Source organism: Drosophila biarmipes, chromosome 3R, assembly GCF_025231255.1.
Source record: "Drosophila biarmipes strain raj3 chromosome 3R, RU_DBia_V1.1, whole genome shotgun sequence".
In the NCBI taxonomy this organism is placed as follows: Eukaryota; Metazoa; Arthropoda; class Insecta; order Diptera; family Drosophilidae; genus Drosophila; species Drosophila biarmipes.
Genome location: NC_066616.1, coordinates 22,492,132 through 22,518,432, shown reverse-complemented (window position 1 = coordinate 22,518,432; position 26,301 = coordinate 22,492,132). Strand labels below are relative to the sequence as shown.

The 26,301-nt window shown below is 49.5% G+C and overlaps 5 protein-coding genes across 15 annotated transcripts in view; 2 read left to right on the top strand and 3 right to left on the bottom strand.

Moving 5' to 3' along the window:
- Positions 1-8,837, bottom strand: part of LOC108026130 (unconventional myosin-XVIIIa) — a 32,718-nt gene extending 23,881 nt beyond the window's left edge. For 5 of the 8 annotated variants that reach the window (XR_007764675.1, XR_007764674.1, XM_017096834.3 and 2 more), the window contains exons 1-4: positions 8,715-8,837; positions 7,047-7,538; positions 6,166-6,984; positions 5,727-5,870 (exon numbers count right to left, since the gene is read on the bottom strand). Coding sequence is in view for 6 of the 8 variants with exons in the window: in XM_017096834.3 (XP_016952323.1) it covers positions 5,727-5,870; positions 6,166-6,984; positions 7,047-7,499 (1,416 nt within the window). In the remaining 2 variants the exon portion in view is untranslated. Of the gene's footprint in view, positions 1-2,207; positions 3,529-5,726; positions 5,871-6,165; positions 6,985-7,046; positions 7,539-8,455; positions 8,497-8,714 lie in introns of those variants that run through there. The other 3 variants (XM_017096835.3, XM_017096836.3, XM_044092858.2) reach the window with 2 other exon arrangements.
- A 137-nt stretch (positions 8,838-8,974) lies between these two features.
- On the top strand, positions 8,975-11,619 carry LOC108026132 (oligopeptidase A). Its single transcript, XM_017096846.3, has 2 exons — positions 8,975-9,204; positions 9,262-11,619. Exons 1-2 carry the CDS (start codon positions 9,101-9,103, stop codon positions 11,354-11,356), a joined length of 2,199 nt encoding a protein of 732 aa, XP_016952335.1. The 5' UTR covers positions 8,975-9,100; the 3' UTR covers positions 11,357-11,619.
- Positions 11,620-11,812: 193 nt separating this feature from the next.
- On the bottom strand, positions 11,813-15,201 carry LOC108026131 (oxysterol-binding protein 1). The gene is made up of 2 exons (XM_017096845.3): positions 13,213-15,201; positions 11,813-13,077 (listed from the first exon to the last, which is right to left on the bottom strand). The coding sequence occupies exons 1-2, from the start codon at positions 14,806-14,808 to the stop codon at positions 12,328-12,330; spliced, it is 2,346 nt and encodes a 781-aa protein (XP_016952334.1). The 5' UTR covers positions 14,809-15,201; the 3' UTR covers positions 11,813-12,327.
- Positions 15,202-17,677: 2,476 nt separating this feature from the next.
- LOC108026298 (protein phosphatase Slingshot) lies at positions 17,678-23,655 on the bottom strand. Of its 3 annotated transcripts, XM_017097181.3 has the most exons (8): positions 23,123-23,655; positions 22,041-22,286; positions 21,590-21,981; positions 21,174-21,239; positions 20,916-21,110; positions 20,587-20,856; positions 18,572-20,477; positions 18,373-18,503 (listed from the first exon to the last, which is right to left on the bottom strand). In XM_017097181.3, the coding sequence occupies exons 1-8, from the start codon at positions 23,177-23,179 to the stop codon at positions 18,501-18,503; spliced, it is 3,135 nt and encodes a 1,044-aa protein (XP_016952670.1). In that variant the 5' UTR covers positions 23,180-23,655; the 3' UTR covers positions 18,373-18,500. The 3 variants fall into 3 exon arrangements, with proteins under 3 accessions (XP_016952668.1, XP_016952669.1, XP_016952670.1); XM_017097179.3 differs by having other exon boundaries at positions 17,678-20,477; XM_017097180.3 differs by lacking the exon at positions 23,123-23,655 and adding an exon at positions 22,356-22,527 and having other exon boundaries at positions 17,678-20,477.
- A 414-nt stretch (positions 23,656-24,069) lies between these two features.
- LOC108026467 (nicotinamide/nicotinic acid mononucleotide adenylyltransferase 3) lies at positions 24,070-26,247 on the top strand. Of its 2 annotated transcripts, XM_017097408.3 has the most exons (6): positions 24,070-24,296; positions 24,369-24,775; positions 24,831-24,932; positions 24,993-25,144; positions 25,729-25,999; positions 26,096-26,247. In XM_017097408.3, exons 1-6 carry the CDS (start codon positions 24,101-24,103, stop codon positions 26,135-26,137), a joined length of 1,170 nt encoding a protein of 389 aa, XP_016952897.1. In that variant the 5' UTR covers positions 24,070-24,100; the 3' UTR covers positions 26,138-26,247. The 2 variants fall into 2 exon arrangements, with proteins under 2 accessions (XP_016952897.1, XP_016952898.1); XM_017097409.3 differs by lacking the exons at positions 25,729-25,999; positions 26,096-26,247 and adding an exon at positions 25,330-25,680.
- Positions 26,248-26,301: the final 54 nt, after the last annotated feature.

The following is a 26,301-nucleotide window of genomic DNA, read 5'->3' as shown; positions in this document are numbered from 1 at the left end:
AAAAGATGGAAAACAAACAAAGCAAACATGAGAAAATTGAGTTAAATTGGGGTCAACATTTTGTCGGCGCAACTTCAACTGAAGCAGCAGCATTTCGGCGGTGTGGGGTGTACATTGGGTTTATTTTCGGATCGCCGTGGATCGGGGCACATTTTCACGCATTTATTCCATTTATTATCCCTACTCCACCGCCGCAGGCAGTCGACGGAATCGGCAGAGTTGCTTTCGGTTTATTTCGGGTGCATTTCTAAATTTGATGATGTTTTCTAAATCCTAATTAGCCGCCTAGACGCGCCAAATGCTATTGGGCTAGACAGCCAAACCGACGACGACGACGACGACGGCGACTACGACGCGGATGCGCCATTATGCAACCCACCAACGTCGTCGCCGGCATCAGTTCACATTTGTGGCTATAAATGGCATTTAGCCGAGGCAGCCTCCCAAGCGCCCAAGCTGCCTGCTCCCTGCTCGCCAAGATCTCCCTCCTCGCGGTATCCGCTAGATAGATCTTCTCCCGAATTATGAAAATATTGTGCAAGGTTCAATAGCCCTCAATTAAAGGCACGTTTCGGAAGAGTCTGCGCGGGGATGTAATTAATTTCGTAGATGTTGGGAAAGCCGGAACGGATAGGAAATCGAATGTAGTCTTTCATTAGGTTCTTAGTCACTTTGGTTTTATGGCTTCGCAACAGTTTCAAAACGATTCTTTAGAGACTTATAGTTTAATGGAATTCGTGGGAGTAATTTATTTGGGGAAAGAATTGTTTTGGAATGAAATAGAACAAAAATTAGTGGGTTCAAGGGATTACAGAATTGGTCTAGTAAGGCATATTCCTCTTATCATTAGAGATATTAAACATATTTGTAAATTCATATGCAGATAAAGCTCTATTAAAAGAATATAAAACCAACGAGGAAATCAAATGAAATTCACCCTTGAAACTAGTACATATAATCCCATACTTAAATAGAAGATCTAATCTATGTCTTTTAATTTGATTCATTGGCCCGATGGACCCGCTTAATGAGTTCCCAACTGGAGCAGAATTCAATGCTCAGTTCAGTTCACAAGTCATCAATCGGGTGAAACTTGTTTGGAAGAATATTAAGATAAACAAAACAGTTCCCCGGGCGCATGTCCCCTGTCAATCAATGCTGCACTCCACTCCGCTACACACCGGAGTCAACGAACCCGCAGCTGTTGATGATGGCGATGGCTATGGCTATGGCGAGCTCACAAATTAGACGGCGCAGAGGCGGAGACACCACACAGAGACATCAGACCTGACTAATTAACATGGATAGCGGATAGGATAAGACAGTGGCTAGAGGTTCGGCTGGGGCTTACCAAGAGCCACCGTCTGGATGTCATATCCAGCCATCTCTCACTGAATTATGCAATCCGATTCCAGTTCCAGAAAAGAACTCCAAAGAGGCGGCCACGCCGCAAAGCTAACTGAAACCTAAATGAACACTTCCGCTCGACGGCTTCGCGGGCGTATTGAGCCATAAAGTTATACCGCCATAAATGCAGCGACAAGACGACGACCGTACGATACCGTACTATACTGTAAATTATGAGCCCCAGACTCGACGGCCCACGCACCGTCCGAGCATAATAATAAAAGGTCTAACAACTAAATCGTACATTGGGTCATGGCTCGGCGATCTATCGATCGATTCCATCTTTTGTTCGATCCTCGGCTTGTCCATTCATTTGTTTCTTTATTGCGCCCATCGATGTTGGGGATTGGGGAGAAGTACTAGAAAGTTTTCGTTGGATATGGAAACATGAATGCGCAGTGAACACTGTGCAGCAAGATAGGGAATTCTTTAGAAGTTATTTTAACATCTCAGGACTGCTCTGGTAGTCTAGTTCGCAGAAGAATCTCCTTAAAGAAATTAATTCTTTAGAGTCTGGGGGAAGACCGTTAATCAGAATATTATACTATTATTTGAGAATTTTTTATGATAATAAAGTTGATGTTATTTTTATGTCAGCATATGTCTAAGCCATAATTTCAGATACTTGTATCTTACTTATGGTTCATAAAAGAAATACAGGTGTAAAACATGAAGTAAGAAGCCATAAAACATGACATTTTTTATAGGCTTTTTAAACTGGTCATAAATCCCTTCCTGTTCCCACCTTCATTAACGACAAAAAGTTTTGTTTGCAGCCTAGTGTAGTTCTTTGTGCGCACCTTTTGCTTGACGATTGCATCGTAGTTCTTGTAGTTGCCGGCCAGGGAACTGGCCCAAATGGCCGGCCACTGGAGACCAATGTTCTGGGCATCACGGCGTCGTCGGAACGAGCTCCTGGCGCTGGGATTGGGCGACTGTGGGGCACTGGCGGCGGCTGCAGCTGCGTACTTGGATGCAGCCACGGCGGAAATGTTCCAGGGCGGACGGATCGAGGGACTTCCGGCCGGGGAGACCTTTGACTCCGTAGCCTTGCCATTGCTGTTGCCCCTGAAACTGAGCGATCGCTTCGTGGAGCGCTCGAAGATCGGGGTAGCCGGCTGTTGGGGCGGAGAACAGGCTATGGCAGCGGCTTCTTTAGCTTTGGTGGCCGCCAGGCGAGGGGGTTTCGGAGGCGGAGCACTGGTGGGAACGGCTGCCGATGAGGAGGAGGGCCAGCTGGTCGAGTTCTCCGAGCCACTCTCGCTGATCGTCTCCGAACTGATGCTGTTCTTGCGCTGGGCCTTGGGCGTCTGCCTGCCAGCCTTCGATCCTCCAGTGGCAGGCGTTCCTCCTGACCTCTGTGATTTATTGGTGCCACAGGCATGCGCCTTGCCCGTGCACCCCTTGTGGAACGATGGATTCAGCCCGGATCCTGGTGCTGCTGGCACAGCCGGAACGATTCCGGCGCGCAGCGATTGCTCAAAGCTTTTCGGCTTGAGGAACATGGCCTGTTATGTGATCACTGGGCGCACACAATTGTCATGGCCAGCTTGCGGAGCATGACCAGAGCGGATTAGCAAACAGCAAACAGATATACAGATAGAGATACAGATACCGATGCGAAGATACACAATGGCCAGAGTCCGAAGCGGAGTAGTAAGCGGGAAGTAGGCGACGATTGGGTAACTGGAGCGCCCGCGGAACCTTGGAACTGTTGGCTTTATGTGGCTGGAGCACTTAGCGCTTTGACATTAGACAATTGCGCGATGCTGAAAATGGCCAATCATCGATCGATCGATGGTCCGCAGCCACACACTGTACCGAACTGATTGATTGATTGCACTGCAAGAGACTCAAGTCACGAACGCGACGACGGCGCCAGCGCCAGCGCAAGCGAGTTATGAATTAAAGCCAGTCCAGGCCGAATCCGAGTCCGTATCTGAATCCGAATGACAGCCAGAATCTGGTAATCGTCATGGCACAGTACACAAAACACCGAAATCCACTCCGCCAGGCAGCAGGCACTCTACAACTGGTAACAACATCGGACTCCGCCGTGGGCGTCGCGCAGTCTTTCCTCGATTTCGATTTCCGTACCGAACCTGGGCAAAGTTTTCAGCATACTGACGGCCCTGCTCCAAGCGCAGCGACTGCCAGCCGTCCGACAACAACAAAAACTACAAACCCCGAGACGCAAACAAAAACAAAACCAAAGACAAAAAAAAAAAGAAGCACAGACGAAAACACACTGCGTCGACAGCGATGTCGCTGCCTCAGCCTCTGCCCATGATTATACACGGTAGCTGGGGGGTACCGGGGTATGCTGGCAATAGAATAAGAACTCCCGATAGGGGAAACGTTTTAACTATACCATTATAACATTAAGTGTTTGTCGGTATAGGTTTTTTTCAATAGCGAAGTAGAACTTGACGTTTTGATTTCATAAGATCAAGTTTAAGGGAAGATCCTTACAAATAATCTTATTAAAATGTCTACATTTAAGTATCCCCAGTAATTCTAAAGCATCAGGCTGTAATAGTACTAGAATAAGAATTCTAGATCATCAGGGATTATGTTTTCAAAGCATTTCAATAAAAACATACAATCCAGTTGGTCAGAATGTCAGTAAACCTTTTATATCAGCAAAATCGGAATTTATGTTCTGGTTACATAGATACTAAAAAAGGAAAATGAAATGCTTGAAGCCTTTTAAAAATGTTAGCACAAAAATTTTTGTAAGAAATAACACAGCTATAAATAACAATGTTTTCTGAATCATAAATTTTTAAATGTAGATCATAGCGCGTCTATGATATATAAAAAAAGGGAAGAACTAAATTTTAGTTAAGAACAAAGTGATCTCAGTTGAGATTAAAAAATGGTTTTATTTCGAAATATTATTCTGGGTTTTGCAAAAAAAGCAATGTAACAAATGTAAGATATTAAATTTGTAAGAGAAGTAGTCATGAAAAAGCCCTTTATCGAGCCACTATTTATGTTTTATGTTTATATGGAAATCAACCGACTTTTAAATTCAGTGTACAAAAACACAAGGTATCTGTCAGTCTGTACGTGGCCTTCCCGGAGTTCCTTCATGTTTTGTTGTGGCTTTGCTAGCTATTTGTGTAGGCAGCTCCAAGTGGGCGTAGAAATGCACACACAGCTGCAGTAGAAGTCGCAGCTGCAGTTGCAGTTGCAGTTGGCGCTGGCAGCGCTGCTGCTTAGTGTTTTGGCCAGAGGCAAACTCATGGATCGTGAAAATCCACGGATCGTCGTCTTTTGGACGCTTCGAAGTGGGCTGCTGCTGCTTTTGCTGCTGCTGCTGCTGCATTGCATGGCTGACTGTTAAAATGCATAAAGTGCATACCAAATGCAGTTCGAGTTTTTCCACAGTGTTGCCAAATCGACTTGGTTTTATTTTCGTCTTCTTCAATGGAAGCGAGTAAGGCGGTGAAATATGTCAACGCCTTAGCACCACCCCACCCAGGTTGCTCCACCAACAATACGTAAATATTTATAGAAAGGGCCAGGCCAGGCCAGGCTGGATAGGTGGATAGCCAGATAGATATACACATAGGTGAATAGATCGCGAGCTGACGGCCATATTTCACAATATTTGTGCAAGTTAAACACGGCGGGAAAATGTCAAACACGTTTCCAGCATAGTCAACAAGTCAATAAGAATTGCAGTTGACAAGCTGGTCAAAAAAAAAGACGATTACGGAATGCTCTCAAGGGGGTTTTAAGAATTATATAGATATTTCTTCGCGATAAAAAGTGATCAAACTATATAACAAAAGTATGCCTCTTCAGAATTAGATGTGTCTATGGGAAAACGATATTTCCGTTTGGGAAAGTAAAGTAAAGTAATTGGCATTTCTAGTTACTACCTGTGACTTACGCCACATAACTTTACAAAATAAGTGGGATACATTCCACAGAACAGACGTTGAGTCATTTGAGAAAAGCTTAAAAACAAACAAGAGAATATTTGCGATCGGAGACGCAGCTTAAACAGGAAACGCCTGACGAGAATACCACAAGATTCGGTTTACTCATTAGGCACTATTGTTCCATTTTCTAATTTATAAAGTGCAGTCCCTCAGACTCAGAGTATCACTCTGAAGATCCTAAGTAGCTTCTAAGATGCACCTGAGCTTCTCATAATTGATCACAGTCCGATACATGCTAATGGATAATGTTGTTATGCAACCGAAGCCTTGAGGTTTGGCTTATTGCAATTGCTGCGATGATGGGCAGGCAGCTCCATCAATCACGTGTGTGAGCTGGACCCACTAATGGATGCGATCTCGACTCACCTGACGCTTGAAGCGCTTGCTGGCACTGCGCCGGAGGGTGTTGCAGTTGCCGTTGGTAATGGAATGATCGATCTCCTCCACGGTTGCCGTACTGGGTGCCATGCATCGCTTGCTCAGCTCCACCAACTCGGCGACTGGTTGGACCTGGATGGGTGACGAAGAATTCAAAGGTTAGAATTGGACAGAACTATGAATACAATAGAAGTTAACTCTAACTATGTGGTGACAAGAGTTCAAGGCTTATACATTGAATTAGCTAAAACACTAAGATCTAGCTCAAAGAACTCATGCAACAGTGTATAGGTATTTACCTATATAATCCATAAAGTAAAGACACATATGAAATTAAAGTTCTTATCATATCTTTTGTTATCATAATTTGTCTGTTTTCTCAGCGCATGCACATGAAAGGAATTAGCGAGCTGCCAGAACTACATACCTCCACGGTGACAGACTCGCCGCTGTTCCGTATCAACTCGATGATGATCTCTCGTGACAGATCGCCCACTGGTGTTCCGTTGACCTTGATGAGGCGATCGCCAGGCAGCAGACCCGTGGCTCCGCCCCCAGCACCTGGCTCGGCGAATATAACCGGCCTAAAAATGGGCGAAGTCAGCGACTCTGTTCTGTCCAAGCAGATGGCCTTGCGCAGGCTGAAGCCGAAGTCCTGACGCGGCGACTTCTGTCGCCTAATCACCAGCTGTCGGGGCGGCGGAAGTTTTACCAGCTGCACCGGTGGCAGGGGCAGTTCCACATCCTCGAAGGCATGCACGCGGGCCCAGCGGTCGATGCCCTGCGACTCGCCAACGGGGCTCAGCGAGAAGGGGGGTGTGGCGAACGAGGAGTTTGTGGTATCTGTGAGACTGTCGGCGCTGGGCGACGGCGAGGTGAGCACATGGAGGTGCGATCCCTGGCTGTTGCCTTGGGGTATGGCCCCATAGCGGGCGTTTGCTGGCAGGGTCATGGCCCGTTGTTGGCCACCTGTCTGTTCTCCATCGCTACGTAGGCTCTCCACGGAGGTGAAGGAGGTACCATGCTGACTGGAGTTGGAGCCAATCGAACCGGCTCCTCTGCCGGCGCCCTCGTACAGCGACTCATTCTGGAAGGTGTTGCGCAATAGCATCTCTGGTGTGCCACCTGATCCTCCGGCACTGCCAGCAAAGCTGATCTCCTCATGCACATTGGTCATGTTGCTGCGGGAGCCTTTCAGAATGCCACGTTTCGGTGGCTTTGGTGGTATGGGTGGCAGAAAGCGATTCTGGAATGGTAACGAAGTATGATTTAGTAGGATTGTGGGTAAGAAAGAATCATAGAACTTACCTTGAGCCCTCCGGCGAGCAGGGAATGTGTGACCTCGCTGTAGTTGACACTCACGCCGGCGCCGTTGGACGCCCGGCTCTCGATGTGCGTCATCACAGATGCTACAATCTCCTCATTGCCACGATCCTGTTCGGGATCTGCAGCGCCGGCTGCTCCCCCGTTGCTTCCGCCATTCGCGTCCGCATTGAGGGCGGCAAAGAAGTCGGCGCTATAATCTGCCGTGATACCACTGGGCAGCTTCTCCTTCTCCTTGCGGCGACCTCGGATTTTTAGTGACCGGCGCACCTCGTCCAGGCGGAGCAGCTCGTCGGTGCTCATGCTGCCGGTGACGCCAGTGACGCCTCCAATCCCCGAGCCACCAGTGGTGCCCTTAGCCTCTTTGCGCAGCTTCTTCTCGCGCTTGCGGCGCTCCTTCTCCTCATCACCGGCGCTCCTCTTTATAAAGTTGAACATCTTGTGTGGTGTGTGGGGTCCTTAGGTGCTAGCTGCGAACTGGGGGTGGTAGTGGGTTAATGCAAAGTTCAAGGGCGTGACCAAAAGTCTGGACTAATTTGATTTGCACTGGTCTCTCTCCTGCTCTTTGGCCAGGGGCGCATCTAGGTGAAATTCGTGGGGGTGCCCTGCTTGAGGTAAACTTTAATTACAAAAAAAAATTTATAAAAAAATAAGATCAACCAGAGACTATTAAGCAATGACTGAAATTGAACCCAATGAAATTTAAAGTTTTAAGTTGCTGTGACTCATGTTCAAGTATTTTTAAATTTGTTCTTATCAATTTAAAAATATAAGAAAAATAAATGATTCAATCGCCTTTTAAAAATTTTAAATAATTGGAATAAAATCATAGGAACTTTATACCAAATAGTGCTGTAAAGAAAAGAAAAATAAACTAGTTTATATTTTCTAAAACCTTTAAGGTGAGAACAATTCACAGCTAGCCCCCTGGATCCGCCCCTGTCCTTGGGTCCTGCTCTCCGGGTATGGCTCTCTCGCTCTTACACATGCACAGCCCTAGCGAGCAATGCACCCGCCCGCACAACAACAGTTATCTTGCAGCGGTGTATGTGTAAATGTGCACATTTGCCAATCACATAAACAATGGCACATTTTCTTCACTTTTGCAGCCACATATCTTCGTTTCTTGTGCTGCGGTGGCGGCTTTGCTTTTGTCATTGAGTCGTTGCCATATGCCCTGTTTCTGTTATTATTTATTATTCAATTATGCGCTTTCTTTTCCACAGCCAGCACACATTTGTTTTGTTTTCACAGGCAAAGGCACACACACACACACTGGCACAGAAAAGGGGGGCTCGTGACTGCGTTGGTATTGATCGCCCCAGACTGCATCTCATCTCTTCCAATTTCCCATTTCTCCTACTAATTGAATGCACTCGATTCTGCCTCATTACTTATGCCTTCGCCATTCCAATTGCTCTTATTCGGCAAACGCTCGCGTTCAGCCACAGCCCACAGTGATACACACGAAAGGCAGAAAAAGAAAGTTTGTTTTTGCACTTTTCTACGCCTTTTTTGATAACACACACACATTGGCAGGGCAGGCAGGCTCTCACACACACACAAACGCTGGACTGGAGTTCCAATTTGTTTATTCTGGATTGGCAGGCGCGATTATCGCCACCGACTCCGATCGGATTACATTCCATTTACCTTGTTACTTGCCACACGGGCACTTTTAGCGCTGCTCTTTTTCTTTTTCGACTCAAAAAGAAGACTTCGCGTTCTGCATAAACAAATCTGAGCACTAGTGGTGGCCCAACCACTGACTACAGTATCGATATGTCGATTCTCGATAAGTGAGTATCGATAGTTGGACACATATCGAATATAGTGGTGTATCGAATAAGACTGCCATCTCAATTGGGTTGGTGTATTCGCTAGTCAGGTGCGTGTACTCGCTAAGTCGCGATAGTAAATATCGATTGTTATCGCTGGTCCAGGCGTGTTGTGTAAACGCAGGTTTTTCTCTGAATCCTTAATTCCGGCGCAATCTCCCCGGGATTCTACATATCCGGATCCACGAATTCACCTGGGACATGCTGAACCTCCTGCGAAGGCGTCCGGCGTCCGTGCCCATCATCCGGGCAGCGTTTAGCGCTCCTCTGCACACATCGGAAAACCGGCCGGGTTACATAGTGCTGTAAGTGCTGAGATCACATCCAATTTGCACCCGGAGGCACTTAATCTATTCTTTCAGGGTCCCGGAGATCGGCGAGGAGGGTCCGCTGGGCGAGGGCGTGCTCAAGCCGGATGGTCTGCCCGCCTTCAGTGACATCACCATCGAAATGTGCCTGGGCGCCATTGGCCAGCAGGCGTCGGCGGTGGAGAACTCTGTGAAGGCGCTGGAGAGCGACTTGCTCAGTGGCAAGCAGCTGGACGCCGGCGGCATCTTCAGGGAACTGGACACAGTCACGGGGCCGCTGGAAACGACGTGGGGCGTTGCCAAAGCCCTGTACCTGGGCAACTCCACTCTGATCCCCACCAAATCCTACATGAACATCCATGAGCGGGCGCGAAATGCTCGGGCGGCAAAATTCTGCAACCTGTCAGTGTACAAGGCACTCAAGGATGCTTCTGCCGGTTCGGGACCAGATGAGCAACGGCTTCGTCAGAAGTTCCTGCTCGAGGGCAAGCTGAATGGGCTCACCCTGGACAAGGATAAGCAGGACGGCCTGAAGGAGCTGCTCACGCACTTGGGTCGTGAGAGGGCCAGCTTCAAGAACAAGGTCAACATGGCAATTCACTCGTTCGGTCAAGTGATCACCGACTTCAACCTTGTAAGGGACTTCCCGCCTTCGCTGCTCGAGGCCACCGCCCGCGATTCCAGCCAGCCCCTGGAGGGTCCCTGGAAGATTACGCTGCAACCCCAGGTGGTCGACGGTTTCCTTAAGCACTGCCCAGAACGACTGCAGCGCTGGAACGTTTGGAGGGCCAGCGTGCTAAAGGCCTCTTCGACACAAGAAAAATCCCTGGAGAACAGCACGCACTTGGAGAAGATCCGCGGCTTGCGCAAGAGGCAGGCGAATTTGCTGGGCTATGAGAACTTCGCGGACATGTCCATGCAGACCAAGATGGTGGGCAGCGTCGACAACCTCAAGCAGATATACACCAAGCTACTAAAGTTCGCCGGCCCCGCTCAAAGCGTGGAGCTGGAAAAACTGCAGAGTTTCGCCCAGGACAGCGGCTGTGACTACAAGTTGGAGGCCTACGACGTGGCCTACTGGCGCCGAAAGCAACTGGTGGCGGAGCACGGCCTGCAGGAACAGAAGATCTGTGAGTTCTTCCCACTGCCCCGCGTTCTTTCCGGAATGTTTGCGCTCAGCGAGAAGCTCTTCGGCATCCGGATAGTTGAGCAGCCCAATGCGGAGGTGTGGCACCCGGCAGTCAAGTTCTACGATGTGTTCGATGCAGATTCGGCCAATAGCTCCACCCCGGTTGGAGGTTTCTATGTGGACTGCTACTCCAAGGAGCACAAATTCGGCAGGAACAACGGTTGGATGGTGGGCATAAGAAACAGCAATAAATCTGCCGGTCTTACGCCCCTCTGCGCCCTAATCTTCAACTTCTCGGAGCCGCAGCGGAATCAGGCGGAGGGACGGCCCCCACTTCTGGGATACGACGATCTGCAGATGCTGTTCAAGACCTTTGGAAGCGGTCTGCAGCACCTGCTCACCCAAGCGGGTTACAGCGATTTGGCGGGACTCTCAAACATCGAGTGGGATGCCTCCCAGGTTTCCGGTCACGTGATGAGCAACTTCCTTGACGACCCCACAGTAATCCGAAGCCTTTCCGGGCATTTTAGCAGCGGTGAGCCGCTGGAAGCCGAGATCTCCCAAAAGATGCGACTGTTAAAGACTCAACTGGCTGGCTATAATCTCTGCCAGGACCTGTATTTGGCGGATCTCGACATCGAGCTGCACCGTTCAAATGGCTTTTGGCTGGAGATTGTGCGGAAACTGTGGCCCGTGTACCACTGCATGCCGCTGGACAAGAAGGACGCACATCCCTGCTCTCTCACGGACATTTTTGCGGGAGATTGGGCGGCCGCCCAGTTCAGCCACTTGTACTCCCGCCTCATAGCAGCCGACATATCGAGCAGCTTTGCGGAACAGCGAACGGAGGAGAACTACGCGGTCGTTGGCCGGCGCTACAAGCAGACGTTCCTCAGCTCCGGCGGCTCAGTGCCCACGGCGGAAGTGTTCCGCCGCTTCCAGGGTCGCGACCCATCCGGCGAGGCGCTCCTCAAGTCGTTAGACATTTTCGAACCCTCCCAGACCACGGATAACAATTGAGGGTCAGGCTCTGACCCGCTAATGCGTTATCGCTCGTGTGTAGTCAACTGATAAGCCTGATCGATGGCGGCCTTGGGTGCTCGACCTAATTGACTAACAATCTTAGGGGAAAGTAATCTTTGGAGTATTTGAAACATTTTTACAATAGGCTTGAAGTATAATTTGTTAAATATTTGTTAATTGGTCGAGAAATACATGTACTTATTTGAAGGAAGTATATAAATTATTTCTCTGATTTGAAATAAATGGTAAATTTTAAACAAGTTTCTAGTATACAACTATTTGGACAAGAATTTTGTACATTCGCCCTACGCTTCGTTAGTCGACTGGTCGATCTACACCCTAATGGCAGCCGGATTATGTGATAGCGATCGCGTGAGTCAGGCGGGATCTTATCGCTGATGTGCAGGTGGTGTCGCCAGCTGCCGGCGCAAGTTTCACCAGTTTAAACACACATTGTTGCTTTATTTAAATAATACTTTAATAATAAATTGCATAAATTTATAACATTTAACATATTCTCTCGCTCCCTCCTCGTCTTTCGATTGGGTTCGATATATATATACACAACAAAGGCGAAATATGCATTCTACGGAAAGGAAAAGACATCTAGTGGTTTAAAAGCTTTCACTTGTCTAGCCCCCGGGTTGGAAAGCCACTAGAAATAGGAAACCGAAAGTCAGAAAAGAAATAATCAAAGTAAATTTCGACGCAAGGGATGGATCGAACTTGGTTAGTTTACAGGAATTAATTTATATATATGCACTAGATCGAAGTGTGGTACTACTATATGCGTATGTGCTGCTCCGCCTGTCCGTCGGAGCGTCTTCCGCTGTGGTGTCTCGGTTGTGTGCAGTGGTGTGTGCAGGCTGCATATTTGAAATCTTTAGAATATTCGCTAAGGCTGCTATGTGTGGTAGTGGCTGCAGTTGCTCCTCCTTTCATGGCTGCTCGGTTGGCTACTCTGCTGTCTAGTAGATGTTCGGACAGCCATCGAAGTTCTGCGCCGCCTTGGCCTCCCAGTAGGTGTTCTTAAACACGTGCACATATTCCTCGCTGCCCTCCTCCTTCTCGCGCTTGAACCACATGGGCTCGTAGGCCGGATACGGCCTGCCCTCCGCCGCCGCCTCCTCCGCCTCGGCCTCACGCCTTCGTCGTTCTGTGCGCTGCTTGTCCTCCAGACGCAACTTTTCCTTGTTCGACTCATCCCAGTTGCCCTGCTCCATGAGCCGTTGGTCGGGACGATTGCGTGAATCCGTCGGCGCCACGCCCTCCTCCTCTTCGTTGAGCTGGCAGGCTAGGGTGGTGAAGTTGTAGAACTTCTCTGACTCCGGTGGAGCAGGACGGCGGCGCCAGGCCAGCTTGAAGTCGCCCGTGGTGTACGTTGGACTGCTGGGCGATCCCGTCGTCTTCAGCACCGGTGCGATCTCGATCTTTAGGTCCCAGGTGCCTCGCACCACCCACTTAACCTCGTTGTCTTTGTTCATCACCACGCCCTTAACGCTACGCTGCACCTCGCGGCTGAAGTACGAATAGGGGATAAAGTTCAGGATACACTTGAGTCCCTCCGCCGCCTGCGTTCCCTTGATTTCCATTTCGCCATGCTGGTCAACCCACAGACGGCCCACAATGATGTTGTTCACCGTGGTGGTTACCTTGCGCCAGGAGTAACGCCTGCCGCTGTCCAGAAATTGCACATACACGCCGCCCAGGGGATTAATCTGCGGGGAAATCAACGTGTTAATTAAGGAAGGTAATTCTAAGATGTTCTATGGCCACCTTAGAGTTTGTTGTCTATAAAACATATTACTTTTTGGATCCTAGGCACTTAAGATCCTTGTCTGAACGATACTCACTTGAACGTACTTGCCGCGGAACTTGCTGGTCATGGAGAACTCCTGCCAGCACGTCCAGTTCTTGCTCTCGCAGTGGAGCGCCGCTATGGGCGGATGATGGGACACCTGCTCGGCCAGGCACCGCCAGCCATAGTCGTCCATACGATCGCACTCGTAGGTCTCGCCCAGCAGCGGATTGAAGGGCTTGCCGGTGCGGTTCGTTGTCGTGGCATAGGCGGACACGGTGAAGGCGGCCAGGTAGGCCAGCTGCTCGCACTCGTCCTGACAGGTGGCCGCGTAGTCGAGGATCTCCGAGTACTCGTAGTCCTCGACCAGACGCTGCAGCATCGACAGCGGCTCGTTGAAGTTGATGGGCATGGGAATTTTGGACAGATCCTTGCCGATGCAGTTCTTCATGATGCCCCACAGGCTGACGGGGTGGTTCGGTTTGTCCGGCACTCGGTCGCGCCGCTTCTTCATCAGTTCCGGGTTCCAGTTGCGACCGTAGATGGAGTCGGTGCTCGCCTTGGGCGGCACCGCCTTGTCCACGTCGTCATCGTCGCCCTGCCCGCCGGAGGCCACCCGCGGGGCACTCACCAGGTGAACCTGCTGCACCGTCTGCACTGTGCGCTTCTGCTCGTCGCTTTCGGATGAACTGCCCTCCAGCTGGCCCTCCACCTGGTCCTCGCTGCTGCTGCGTCGCGTGCTCATCTTCAGGATGAAGGTGCCCCGCTCTCGATCCGGCGACTCAACTGAGCGACCTGGCCCAGTGTAACCGTGCTCCTCGGCATCGAAGAACTCCATGTCGTCGTCGGAGGTTACCAGAGAGCCGACAGTGCCAGAGCTGGACGGTACCGGCTTGTTCTGGCGCACCAGGACGGCGGCCTGCTCCATCTGCGACTGTTGCTTGGCCATCGTTTCGACGATCTCCTCCAGCCGCTGGCGCTGCTCGCGCTCGTGATGCAGCATCTTGGACCATTTGTGGCCCTGGGCCTCCGCCGATTGCAGGTAATCGTTGCCGGCGTTGATCATGGCATTCGAGGTGATCCGGAAGAGGGTGGCCCGCTCGTTGACGATCTTCGTGCGGCTGGCCAGCGACTCCTCCTCGTTCGTCTCCAGATCGTTGAGGGCCCGCTGCAGGGCGGCGCCGTGCTTGGTGATCAGGTCGAAGCAGGTGCGCATGTTCTCGAGCCGCTCGGTGAGGTCCCGCACCACCGTGCTGATCTCCTGGCTGGGCACAACGTGCGCCGTCTCCGTTTCCTCCTCCTCCTCACACTCGAGCACCCGGATGGCCTTGGCCTTGGCCAGCTCCAGGGCAGTGACCCATGACTGGCGCTCCACCTCGGTGCCGGCCTTGATATGGAACGTCTGGGTGCCGCCGTTCGAGATGACGAACGTGCACGAGTCCACCGTGTGGATAAGGGCTCCATGCAGCGATATGGTGCCCCGGCACGTGTGGTTGATCTCCGTCTGGTTGCGGTAGTAGCTCAGCACGCCCTTGGACAGGACGAACCACCGTCGCTGGTAGCCCTTGATGTAGTTGGTCCACTTCAGCAGCCAGCCCTTCATCTGCGGCAGGCCCTTCTCGGCCAGCGCGTTGTTAGTGGCGTCCGTCATGGTGGCGCCCGGTTCGGGTATCCGGATGGGCTCCTCCTCCTCCGGACGGATGGAGCGCCTGCTGCGAAAGTGCGAGAATAGCGCCACGTACGATGACTGGCGATTGGGCGGTTGGGTTCCGCTCCGCAACTCCGACTAGAAAATCGAACGAGCTATTGGTTATTGGACGGCGACGGCTGATTGCTGGCCAGTTGCTGGCATCGCACGGGGGGCACTTGGCCTCCGGATCACCAACGAGATTCCGATTACGTTGCGGTCGCGAATACGCGGCGCGTTCACTGCGAATTTCGCTTCGATTCGCTTCCAATTTTCCTGCAGAAAATAAAGAAACTGTGGAAGTTGAGTGCGCGTCTGTGTGCGTGTGTGTCTCGTGTGTGTGTTGGCGCACCTGCAGGTGTGTGCGTGTGGCAGTGTTACCAGGAGGCAAGCTGACTTCTCCTGACCTATCGATTGCACTAGCTATCGATACCATGCGAGCTGAGCACATTTTTAATGGGCCATCTACCGTTAGTACAAATAATTTAAAACCTTCATTAATTTAGATCGAGGTTCCAATTTTTACCCAATTTTCGAGTTCGGTTTGCTTGCATAGCTTTAAGAATCGGAGTCCCAAACTGCACTTCTATATTTCGTAACTTCAGTTATACTATCCCGATTTCGACGTGGGATATCTCTTTAAGTTCGTGTTGAAATCCTCTTACATCTGCATTAAAATATTCCTTTTTAGCAAGGGTCAAAATTTTAACCCATTTTCATGTTCGATTTTTCCGTATTTCCAATGGCTTTTAGTACTGTACCTCAAAACGGACCTATTAGATTCCATAACTTCAGTTATACTATCCCGATTTGAACGTGGGATACCTTTTTGAGTTTGTAGTTGAATTCTCTAATGATCTAAATTAAAATAGTTCTTTTTAGCGAGGGTCAAAATTTTGAACAATTTTTTATGTTTGATTTTTCCGAATTTCCAATGCCTTTCAGTAGTGGACCCCAATTCGGACTTCTATATTGCATAACTTCAGTTATGCTATCCCGATTTGAACGTGGGATACCTTTTTGAGTTTGTAGTTTAATTCTCTAATGATCTAAATTAAAAGATTTCCTTTTAGCAAGGGTCAAAATTTTAACCCTTTTTCATGTTCGATTTTTCCGTTAATCCAATGGCTTTTAGTACTGTACCTCAAAACTGACCTTCTAGATTCCATAACTTATGTTATAGTATCCCGATTTGAACGTGGGATACCTTTTTGAGTTTGCAGTTAAATTCTCTATTGATCTACATTAAAATATTTCTGTTTAGCGAGGGTCAAAATTTTAGCCCATTTTCATGTTCGATTTTTTCGTATTTCCAATGGCTTTCAGTACTGGGCCCAAAAACTGACTTTCTAGAGTCCATAACTTCAGTTATACTATCCCGATTTCGACGTGGGATATCTCTTTAAGTTCGTGTTGAAATCCTCTTACAATCTGCAATAAAATATTCCTTTTTAGCAAGGGTCAAAATTTTAACCCTTTTTCATGTTCGATTTTTCCGTTAATCCAATGGCTTTTAGTACTGTACCTCAAAACTGACCTTCTAGATTCCATAACTTCAGTTATACTATCCCGATTTGAACGTGGGACACCTTTTTGATTTTGTAGTTGAATTCTCTATTAATCTGAATTAAAATATTTCTGTTTAGCGAGGGTCAAAATTTTAACCCGTTTTCATGTTCGATTTTTCCGTTTATCCAATGGCTTTTAGTACTGTATCTCAAAACTGACCTTCTAGATTCCATAACTTCAGTTATACTATCCCGATTTGAACGTGGGACACCTTTTTGAGTTTGTAGTTGAATTCTCTATTAATCTGAATTAAAATATTTCTGTTTAGCGAGGGTCAAAATTTTAACCCGTTTTCATGTTCGATTTTTCCGTTTATCCAATGGCTTTTAGTACTGTATCTCAAAACTGACCTTCTAGAGTCCATAACTTCAGTTATACTATCCCGATTTCGACGTGGGATATCTCTTTAAGTTCGTGTTGGAATTCTCTTACAGTCTGCATTAAAATATTCCTTTTTAGCGAAAGTCAAAATTTTAACCCGTTTTCATATTCGATTTTTCCGTTAATCCAATGGCTTTTAGTACTGTACCTCAAAACTGACCATAACTTCAGTTATACTATCCCGATTTGAACGTGGGATACCTTTTTGAGTTTGTAGTTGAATTTTCTAATGATCTAAATTAAAATATTTCTGTTTAGCGAGGGTCAAAATTGTAGCCCATTTTCATGTTCGATTTTTTTCCATTTCCAATGGCTTTCCAATGGCTTTCAGTTTTTGACCCGAAAACAGGCTTTCGTAATTCTTAAGTTAAATGATTTTTACGTGGGATACCTTTTTGAGCTTGCAGTTGATTTTCCTAATAATTAAAATATTATTATGAGCATTATCTGCCATATGTTTGAAAAGCGGAAATGTTTAATCTGTGAAATGGCTTGGGATCCCGTGTCTAGGGTGGAACTACAGACCGCTAGTTTAAAATGTCTGGGTCCCAAAGATGACTCACGCTCAGCAAACAGTAAAACAGATTGCGCTCCAAATTGGATTACACATTTTATTTATAAATATACGGTCTGATAAATAGCAAAAAATGCAAGTGTTCAAGGTGGGAACTTTTGGGCTGTGCCTGCGGCAGGTTGGCTTTGGAACTCCGTGTGCCGGATCAATTCTTGTACTCCGCCCAAGAGTAGCGGAAGGAGCGGATCATGTGGATAAGGCTGCAAATACAAATCTGGTAAAAACGACGGGCAGTGTTTCTCGGGCGGACAAAACAGAGGGTCAGAGCGTGAGTGACACGAGTACGGCACAGAGACAATCACCAGACGATGACGTATATACAATAAATCGTTTATTCGTAGGCAGTTCTTGCATAATATAAAATAAATATGTATACAGTTACAAGTAATTTAAAAGTACAAATACAGTTTCATTTCCATAGGTTGCTTTGTTTGCCCTCTCTTGTCATCTTAATAATTCCATTCACACGTTGCTGACACAAGATCTTTAGAAGCTTTAATGAGCGCCTCACACAACAAAACAACAAACACAAGGCATGGGGGGATGATGGGGGTGGTGGGTGTAGGTGTTCGATTGTTGGACAAAAAACACAAAATGGGCGAAAGCGGGCAAATATATAAATACGTAAAGCGGGTGACAGGATGGGGACGATTCTTAGTGGCTATAGGGTATGGATTGCAAGTTGCAAGTGGCATGTGAATGTTGCAGGTTGCAGATTGTATGTGGTTAAGCGGAGCGTGGCCTTTACATGGTGTTGTAGGCGGCGGTGTTGAAGCCTGTCTTCGGAGCACTTAGCCTGCTCAGCGGATGCGTCTTTCCATGTTGCGCCAGCCGCCGGATTTGCACCTGCTGCTCCGGCTGTTGTTGCTGTTGCTGCTGCTGGTGGTGGTGTTGCGTGTTGCTGATGTGACTGGTGCGGATGGGCGCGGGAGGCGGACGACTGTCGCTGTAGTCGTGCGTTGATCGGTTCGAAAGCGAGCGATCGTAGTAGGAGAGCGGGCGTTGCTTGAAGCTAGTGGTGGTGGTGGTGGTGTTGGTGTTGGTGGTGCTGCAGGCGTGGCTGATGTTGCTGACGGCGGTTCCGGCGGGTGGCAGTGGGGCACAGGCGACTGTGGGCACGGCGGCCGCCTGGCTACTGCAGGAAGTAGTGGTTTGATATTTATGCACTAGACCTTTTACATTACGATCACAATTTTCGCTTACGCTGGAATCGGACGAGTTGGAGGCGGAGGAGTTGGAGTTCGAGGCGGTGGATACGTGGCTGGCATGCTGCGCCACCGGCGACGATGGCAGTGATTGGTGGCTGGTCGTCTTCTTTACGGGATTCGCTGAGCTGGCTCCAGCCACTCCAGACCCCGTCGCCGCGATGGTTGTGCCAATGCCCGCTCCCGCCGCTGCTCCACCGCCTCCTCCAGCGCCCACAACTCCTGCTTTGGCTTCGAAATTCTGCTTGAGTATTTGCACATTGCCTGAAATCCGCTGATCCTCGGCCAGCGTTTGGCCCTGGACGCGCATCACTACTGCCGCCTCCTGGTCGCCTGGCGTGGTGTTCTTATTCTCGATGTCGCTGGTGTGCATCAGCTCCTCGCTATTGCAACGCATCGGCTGGCGCTGACGCGGACTGTGCGCCGATGAGGCGCTCCTGTAGAGACTTGGACACCGCTTCTGCCCAGCATCCACCGCTTCGAGTAGCAGCTCCTGGCTGTCTTCCTGGCAGCGCTTCTTCAGAGAGGTACTCTCTTCCAGCTTCTGCTTGGTGCGTTTAACAGTGCCCTCGCCCACTCCAACTGCCGGTTCCACTGCCAAGGGGACTCCTTCGATCACATTGCAATTGCCACTGCGCTTTAGGTCCTGGATAACGCCCTCAAATATGGCCGTGGTGTTGCGGTTGCTATCGTAGTAGGATCCCGAACTGGTCCTCGGCGGCAGACTGCTGCGGTTATCGCCTGATCCCCAGCTGGCGTGCCGCGACGGCGGCTCCCGTTGTCGAGTACCTCGCGGACGCAGCAGGATGGCGCTTGATTGCTGCTTCTGCTGCTGCAGCGTGGGGTCAAGGATGATGCCGCCACTGGGACCAAACGACTCCGTCCAGGAGTGCGTCTTGCGACGCTGTCGCTTCTCACCTTCCTCCTTGGCAAAGACGCTGTCCACCTGCGAGGAGAATACATCTGATGAGCTGGAATCCCTCCGCGGCTGGTTGTTCCCACTGCCGCTGCCACTGCTGCTTCCTCCCAGGTTGGAGGTCTGTGTGATCAGCTTAGTCAGCGAGGTCCAGACAGGCTGCGGTGGCAATTGGTCCGCCCGGTGCGCCTCGAGATCGTGAATCCGCGTGCGCACAGACAGAGGCGTGTGCTTCTGGATGTGCAGCACCTGGTTCTGGGTGACACTGTAGTTTTCCCCGTTGCTGCCCGGGAAGCGCATGTTCTTGGGCTCCTCGGCCACGCTGCGCTCAGGCGTTAGGTTCTCCATGGACTGGCTCTGCTGCTTAGTCACCACTGCCGTCTGTGTTTTGGGCGAGGTGCTGCTGGAGCGCCTTACCATTCGGCGCTGCGACTTCTGGGTGCTGGATCGGCGGTGCAGGCGTGGTCCATCTTCTTCCTCACCATCGGGTGTAACACCTGCTTCACCAGTGGACTTGGACTTGGCCTGATTAAGCGCCTGGATGAGGGGAGTGGGCTCGCTGCCCGGCAACAGGCGCGCGTCCTTTGTGCTCTTCAAGTTCGTCTCGCTCTTGCTGCGCTGCAGCTTCTCCTTATTCTTCATGGCGTCCAGCATGCCGCTGTACGTCTCCAGCTGATTGAGGAAGTTCTTGTTCGGCTTAATGCAGCTACGCCGCTTCTTTACGTGTTCGAGCGCCTGCTGGAACTCCCACTGGTAAGCCTTCATGGCATAAGCGATGACAACCGAGGCGGATCGACTGACGCCCATCTTGCAGTGCACCAGCACCTTGGAGCCCTCGGCCTTCGCCCGCGTTATGTAGCGGAACGTGTCGTCCCAATACTTCAGCAGGTTCGTCTTCTCGTCGTCGTATACTCGCACATTGAAATACTCGAAGGTGCCCGGAAAGAAGTTGTCAATCTCCCGCGTCACATTCAGGATGTGGCGAACGCTGAAAGTTAAGACAGGGTAAGTTTAGACTGTTTTTGCAAATGGTTTTAACAAGAAATCATTATTTGTTATAGGACAAGACTGACAATCACTCTTCTCTTTCAACATACCCGTTTTTCTGCAGCTCCTCAAGGTTGCTAGCGTTCCACTCGGAGCCTAGATAGACGTGCTCGAATATCTTCGTGGGAGCATCCATTTGGCCCAGAATAACGAGCATTTCGGCGTCGATAAAAGACTTATATTCGCCCAAATCCATGTCCAGAATCTCCTCGAGACGTCCGCGTATGTACTTGGAGGTGACCTCGTCCAGGTCCACCGACATCATGATGGCCTTCAGCTTCATCTTAATGACACTTTCGGTTTCCTCCTTTTCGGGGGGTCTGGTAATGGATGAGGACAGACATTAAACAGTGGGAGATCAATCATTACGAATGCATACTTGTTTCGTATGGCATCGGGCGAAGGTGGTCGGCGACTCTCGAGCGCGTCCATGGCATTCCACTCATTCAGACAGGATTGGTCCGACTCGATGCGCCTCTCGTAGCTGGATAGCCAGTCGTGGGAGGGTCCACTGGCATAGAAGTTATTCTCACGAGCCTTCTTCGACACTTTGTGCAGCGTCTGCAGCGCGGACCTGTTGAAGAAACAGAGGTTTAACTCGTAGCTGGATAAATTGTATCCTTGCAAAGCCACTTACCACATGGCCTGAACTGAGACTGGCTTAAAGATGTGCGTCTTTTCGTACACTTTGACGCTGAAGCCACTGTAAAGAAGATTAGGGGAGTAAGTAAACAGAATAATTGCAAGTTCTGGAAGAATATTTTGCATTTCTGAACTATTGTTTATAAAAAAATTTTTTAGAACAGATAGCTTTATAGATTATACTAACTATTATAAATTAGCGTTTGAACAAATGAGGAACAAATGTGCAGAAACGATAATATGTTTACTTTTTACAACGCCTCTCAATTAGGAAATTGGTCAAGGCCACCGCGATTAACGTACAGATTAGAGAAGGGGTAACATTTTTATTTATATCCCAAGGCTATACTTTTTTGAGATAACAAAGTCTCTCTAAGTATATGGGTACTATCCCAAAAAAAATGGTCTTACCCATCGCCATCTAGGTGGATTGTAGTGTCCGCCAGGATGGGAACCACCAGGCCAAGGGTGGTCCGCTCATTGCAGTCGATGCCCAGCAGACAGGACTCCTCCATGCCCGAGGTATTCTTGTTGTCGCCGGCCGCCGTCGCGTTCTCTTTGTCCGCTGATCTATCACATTTGCTGCTGGCCTCCGTGGCGGTCTGCTCGACGGACAGCTGACGCTGCGTGGTGACCGCCGCGGAGGAGGACGACGTACTGCCCGCAGATCCACCGACTTTGGCCGAATTGTGACGGACAATGCGGTGCCGCCGACGTTCGCTGGTGGCACTCCGACAGCAGCTACGCGAGGCGATCACCAGGTAGCGCGTGCGGTTGGACCGCTGCGACTCCAGTTTGACAGCCTGTCGGTGAAGAAAATTGTTTATTTAAATAGGCGTACAATACGTTATACAATACCCACCATCTTGAGCGTGTCCTCGCGCTGCAACAGGTAGAACATGGACTGCAGATGAAGCTGGATGTCCGAGTTATTGCTCTGCGTGCTGTTGCTGGAGCGTGTGGAGTCTGTGCTCAGTCGGCGCTCGCTGTGCTGCTGGGGCGGGATGTCCTTGAGGGCTAGGACCAGGGCGGTCCCCTTGCCGGCGAAGAAGCACTCGCTACGATCGTTGCCCTTGCTATTGCCCTCGTCGTCGTCGGCCTCGCCATCCTGTGGGTTTGGAAAAAAGAGGGTTTCTATTACTAGGTGTCCATATGGGCATAATCCAGGTGCCCTCACCCAGGAAGGCATGCTAAAAACGTTATCATAGGGACATGCTGGCATCCTGAGGGCTTATATTCCTAATTATTGCCCAAATTAAAATTCCAAGGGCATAAGTATAGCGCATCGAAGTGCGCAGTTCAAAGATATATAAATATTTTCACTTATGCACGGCTGTTCAATGAACTTTTGAAATGTAGTACTTTTTATACCGATAAAAGCAATTGTTTAAACAATCGGAAAACACAGATTTGACATGTTTAGCATACGCTGCTTTAAGAGGATGGTTGAAATAAAATTGATCATCGTGTGATATTAATTTTTCCCTCTGTGCAGGCGGACGTCAAGGTCTCGCGAACTATTTTTGGGCGGTGGGGCGGCGAAGAAAACAAAAACAAAAACAAGCGGTAAGCGGAAAGCGACAAAAACGACAAATAAGGCAATGCAAAAGTGTGTTGAAAAAATATAGACGTCTCGACGTCTGCGGATTTGCTTGGGTTACACCAAAAGCAGCGCAGCCGATGACGATGACGATGGCGGTGATGATGATGATGGCCGCCCCCGCACGAAAGCCAAGCCAAAATAAACGTAAGCAACAAGCTGGCGGATAAACGATGATAAACACTGGCCAGGCACACAAAGGATCATATCATGGCCAAAAGCGGAACACGCACGCAAGAGAGCCTTCCTTAATTGGCTCTCTTTGGAGAGATGGGTTGCCAGGGGGGTGACCAAAACAAAGCGCACACACCACAAGCACACGCACACGCGAGAGCCACTCTCACCGAATTCGAGCAGGAGCCAGCCACACTGGGAGAGCGCTGCACCGTCACCAGCGCCATTTGTTGTTGCCCTCGACGTCGTCGCCGCCGCCGCCGCCGCTCCTCCTCCTACTCCTCCCCCGCCGACGCCTCTTGCTCCACCTGGCAAAGATGGTGACAATGATGCAGCGGTGTGTCCTCAGCAATCCTCTCCTGCTTCTGCTTCCGCCTCCTCCCTCTTCCTCTTCCTGCTGGTGTGTGCGAGTGTGCGCGAGACTGACGGTGTGTGTGTGTGTGTGCAGTGTTGTGGGCTAGGGCTACAAATGCATTTTCATGTCGCTGCCTGCTGGCCGTTGTTTTTGCACTCGGCTCTGCGCCCTCGTCCTGCGATCCTCTTGACCTCCGCTTCCTGGACACTCTGGCCAGTCGGTTCTCTCTTTAAAAAACAGCGTGTCCTCACAATTGTCAGACACACACAAGGCTGCTAAATGGTAAATAGACTACACGATTTTTTCTTAAAAGAAAGACAGTGAGGACGCCATTTCTAATCGATAACACTAGTAACGCCTGGCAATCGTTCTGTCAGGGGTGCACAACTATCGACGGCGAAAGCGATATATTGAATGGAGCACTGGGAAAAATTTGGGTATCGAAGAGGAAATGAAAAATTAAAATTTTCCCCCTTTTTTAAGCTTGTTTCGGAGGAGGAAATAGCATTTTTTACCGAATTGTACCTTGTACAGTTTTATAGATGTTAAGACCACACAAGTATGTCTAGCTTGTGGTATAAAATAATAAATAAAATCAAAAACAAATTATTTCGTTTTTTCAATTCATGGCGTACAACTACTTGTTTTATTCACCAACAAATATATAAAAGACCGAAATTATTAACTTCACAAAATTGAAGACTATCGATAACCAGGCACTTATCGAATATGAAATCGGTGCTGGCAGCTCCGACAGCTGTGCAGTGTTGGGAAATAACAACAGGTCGAACAGATGATTGCGAAAATCAGCTGGCCAAACCATAACATAACAAGCGCAGCCTGCAGGTGGATCAAAATTTACAGAACTCGCAAAAAATCCGGGAAAATGTCGGCTTTCATCGAGGAAACCAAGAGCCTTTTGCCGCGGATCGCCTTCATAGCCTGCGGCTGCTTCAGTCCACCCACTCCCATGCACCTGCGAATGTTCGGTGAGTTAACATGGATGGTGAAATTGCCCGGTACATAATCGATACGATTACGCCGCCTGTTTTCGCCCACAGAAATTGCCAGGGACCACTTCGAAATGCAGGGAACCCACAGAGTGGTGGGCGGAATCATCTCGCCCACACACGACTCCTACGGCAAGAAAGGTCTGGCCTCCGCCTTGGACCGGTGTGCCATGGTCAAGCTGGCCACACAGAGCTCCAATTGGATCCGGCTGTCCGACTGGGAGGTGCACCAGAACCAGTGGATGCGCACGCAGGCGGTGCTGCAGCACCACCAGAACTACATCAATAACCACATCAATTCCGGTGGTTCAGGCGGCGATGATGAGCCGGACACTCACTTGGCAGGATGGCTGCCAAGGGGACTGCACGACAGTCGGGATCCTGTGCGCCTGAAGCTGCTGTGCGGCGGCGATTTGCTGGAGTCCTTTGCTGTTCCAGGCTTGTGGGAAGAGGCTGACGTGAGTCCAAATGTTATTTCATCTGGATCTGTAATGTAAATATGATTTTCCCCAGATTGAGAACATAGTGGCCAACCATGGCCTGGTGGTTATCACTCGCGCTGGCTCCAACCCGGGAAAATTCATTTTTGACTCCGACATTTTGACGAAATATCAGGTTACATACAAGCGTTCTCTACAATTAAATTTGTCTTAATAATTTTCAATAATATTTCAGAACAACATCACGCTAATCACCAACTGGGTGCCGAATGAAGTCAGCTCCTCGTTGATTCGACGACTTCTGGGACGTGGTCAGTCGGTCAAGTACCTTCTGGACGATTTGGTGTTGGAGTACATTAAGCGTCAACGTTTGTTTAACTATAAACCGTAGGTGGACTTCCTATTACCTCTCCCTGAAACCCGCATGCCCACTCACCATCACCCCATCTTTCAAACGATACGTACACTGAATGAGGCGCCACCTTGATCCACTTCACACAGCAAAGATCACACACTTAACGTGCACCAACAGCAGCTCTTTGTATTGTCTCCTTTTGTGTCTCAAACTGCAGGCAGGATGCACCGGCTCCGCCCGAATGCGACTCCTGACGCGTTTTGCACCCGAAAGAGAAGCCCCCGTCGCCCACCCGCTGCCCAGGCCACCAGCACCGCCACTTGCACCACTCGCACCACCCGACGTGGCGCCTCTTCATGGAGCGTGAGTGAGCCAGAGCAGAGTTCAGAATTCAAGTTCCTATTTAGCGCTGATTCCTATAATGCATGCCCATGAATATTTGCCCTATCTTGGCCCTTGTAAATACCCTTGTTAAGACTAGTTACTGATCTTCCGGTGGTCAGTGTGCGTATCATCTACTTACACCGAACTGTTGCCAAAATGTAGTCCCATTAAACAATAACCTTAACTTTGTTGCTATTGTACTGACCATGCCTGCCTAACCTGTGGAATGTAGTAAGTATATAACGGATGCAGTGCGTCCCAACCATTTGCTCTTTAACCACGCCTACACGGACAACAACAAGAACACGAGCAGCTATTCTGTGAGCGACCAGCTGGAGCAGGACATGGACGAGTCGGACACTCCGAGCCCGCAGCTTCAGCATACGGCTACATCGCGCGTCTTTTGCTGCGGAGAGGCCACCTTACGAGGAACCAAGCTGTTGCGATCCGGTCCTGGACAGGCGGTGCAGGTCATCACCATGCAAGCGGATGAGAAAGAGGAGGTGGGTTTGGTTTTCTATTACAACAAGCGTAGTATCCCAACCTATCCCAAGCAACCTAGGCTTTTAAGAACCTACTAATATGTTTTCCCCTTTCAGAGCCAAGCCAAGAAGCAGAAGATTTCCCAAGTTCAACTTTAGGAAGCTAGAGGAGGAGGACGAATCTCACACGGATCGATACAGGAGCGCTGGAAGCTATATGTTGATACTACTCGTATATGTGCATGTAAAATAAACTCGTTCGTTACCAAGTTGCCAGCTGCCCCCTGATTTTGTGAGTCACTCCACGGAGTGGAGGGACAAGG

Coding starts and splice junctions, on each gene's coding strand:
- LOC108026298 (XM_017097179.3), bottom strand. CDS start 23,179: ATGGCGCTGGTGACGGTGCAGCGCTCTCCCAGTGTGGCTGGCTCCTGC. Junction 21,240..21,589: donor ATCCACCTAGATGGCGATGG/GTAAGACCATTT, acceptor TCTTCTTTACAG/TGGCTTCAGCGTCAAAGTGT. Junction 20,857..20,915: donor CCCGATGCCATACGAAACAA/GTATGCATTCGT, acceptor ATCCATTACCAG/ACCCCCCGAAAAGGAGGAAA.
- LOC108026467 (XM_017097408.3), top strand. CDS start 24,101: ATGATTGCGAAAATCAGCTGGCCAAACCATAACATAACAAGCGCAGCC. Junction 24,297..24,368: donor CATGCACCTGCGAATGTTCG/GTGAGTTAACAT, acceptor TTTCGCCCACAG/AAATTGCCAGGGACCACTTC. Junction 26,000..26,095: donor AAGCGGATGAGAAAGAGGAG/GTGGGTTTGGTT, acceptor TTCCCCTTTCAG/AGCCAAGCCAAGAAGCAGAA.
- LOC108026132 (XM_017096846.3), top strand. CDS start 9,101: ATGCTGAACCTCCTGCGAAGGCGTCCGGCGTCCGTGCCCATCATCCGG. Junction 9,205..9,261: donor CGGCCGGGTTACATAGTGCT/GTAAGTGCTGAG, acceptor CTATTCTTTCAG/GGTCCCGGAGATCGGCGAGG.
- LOC108026131 (XM_017096845.3), bottom strand. CDS start 14,808: ATGACGGACGCCACTAACAACGCGCTGGCCGAGAAGGGCCTGCCGCAG. Junction 13,078..13,212: donor TCCGCGGCAAGTACGTTCAA/GTGAGTATCGTT, acceptor ATTTCCCCGCAG/ATTAATCCCCTGGGCGGCGT.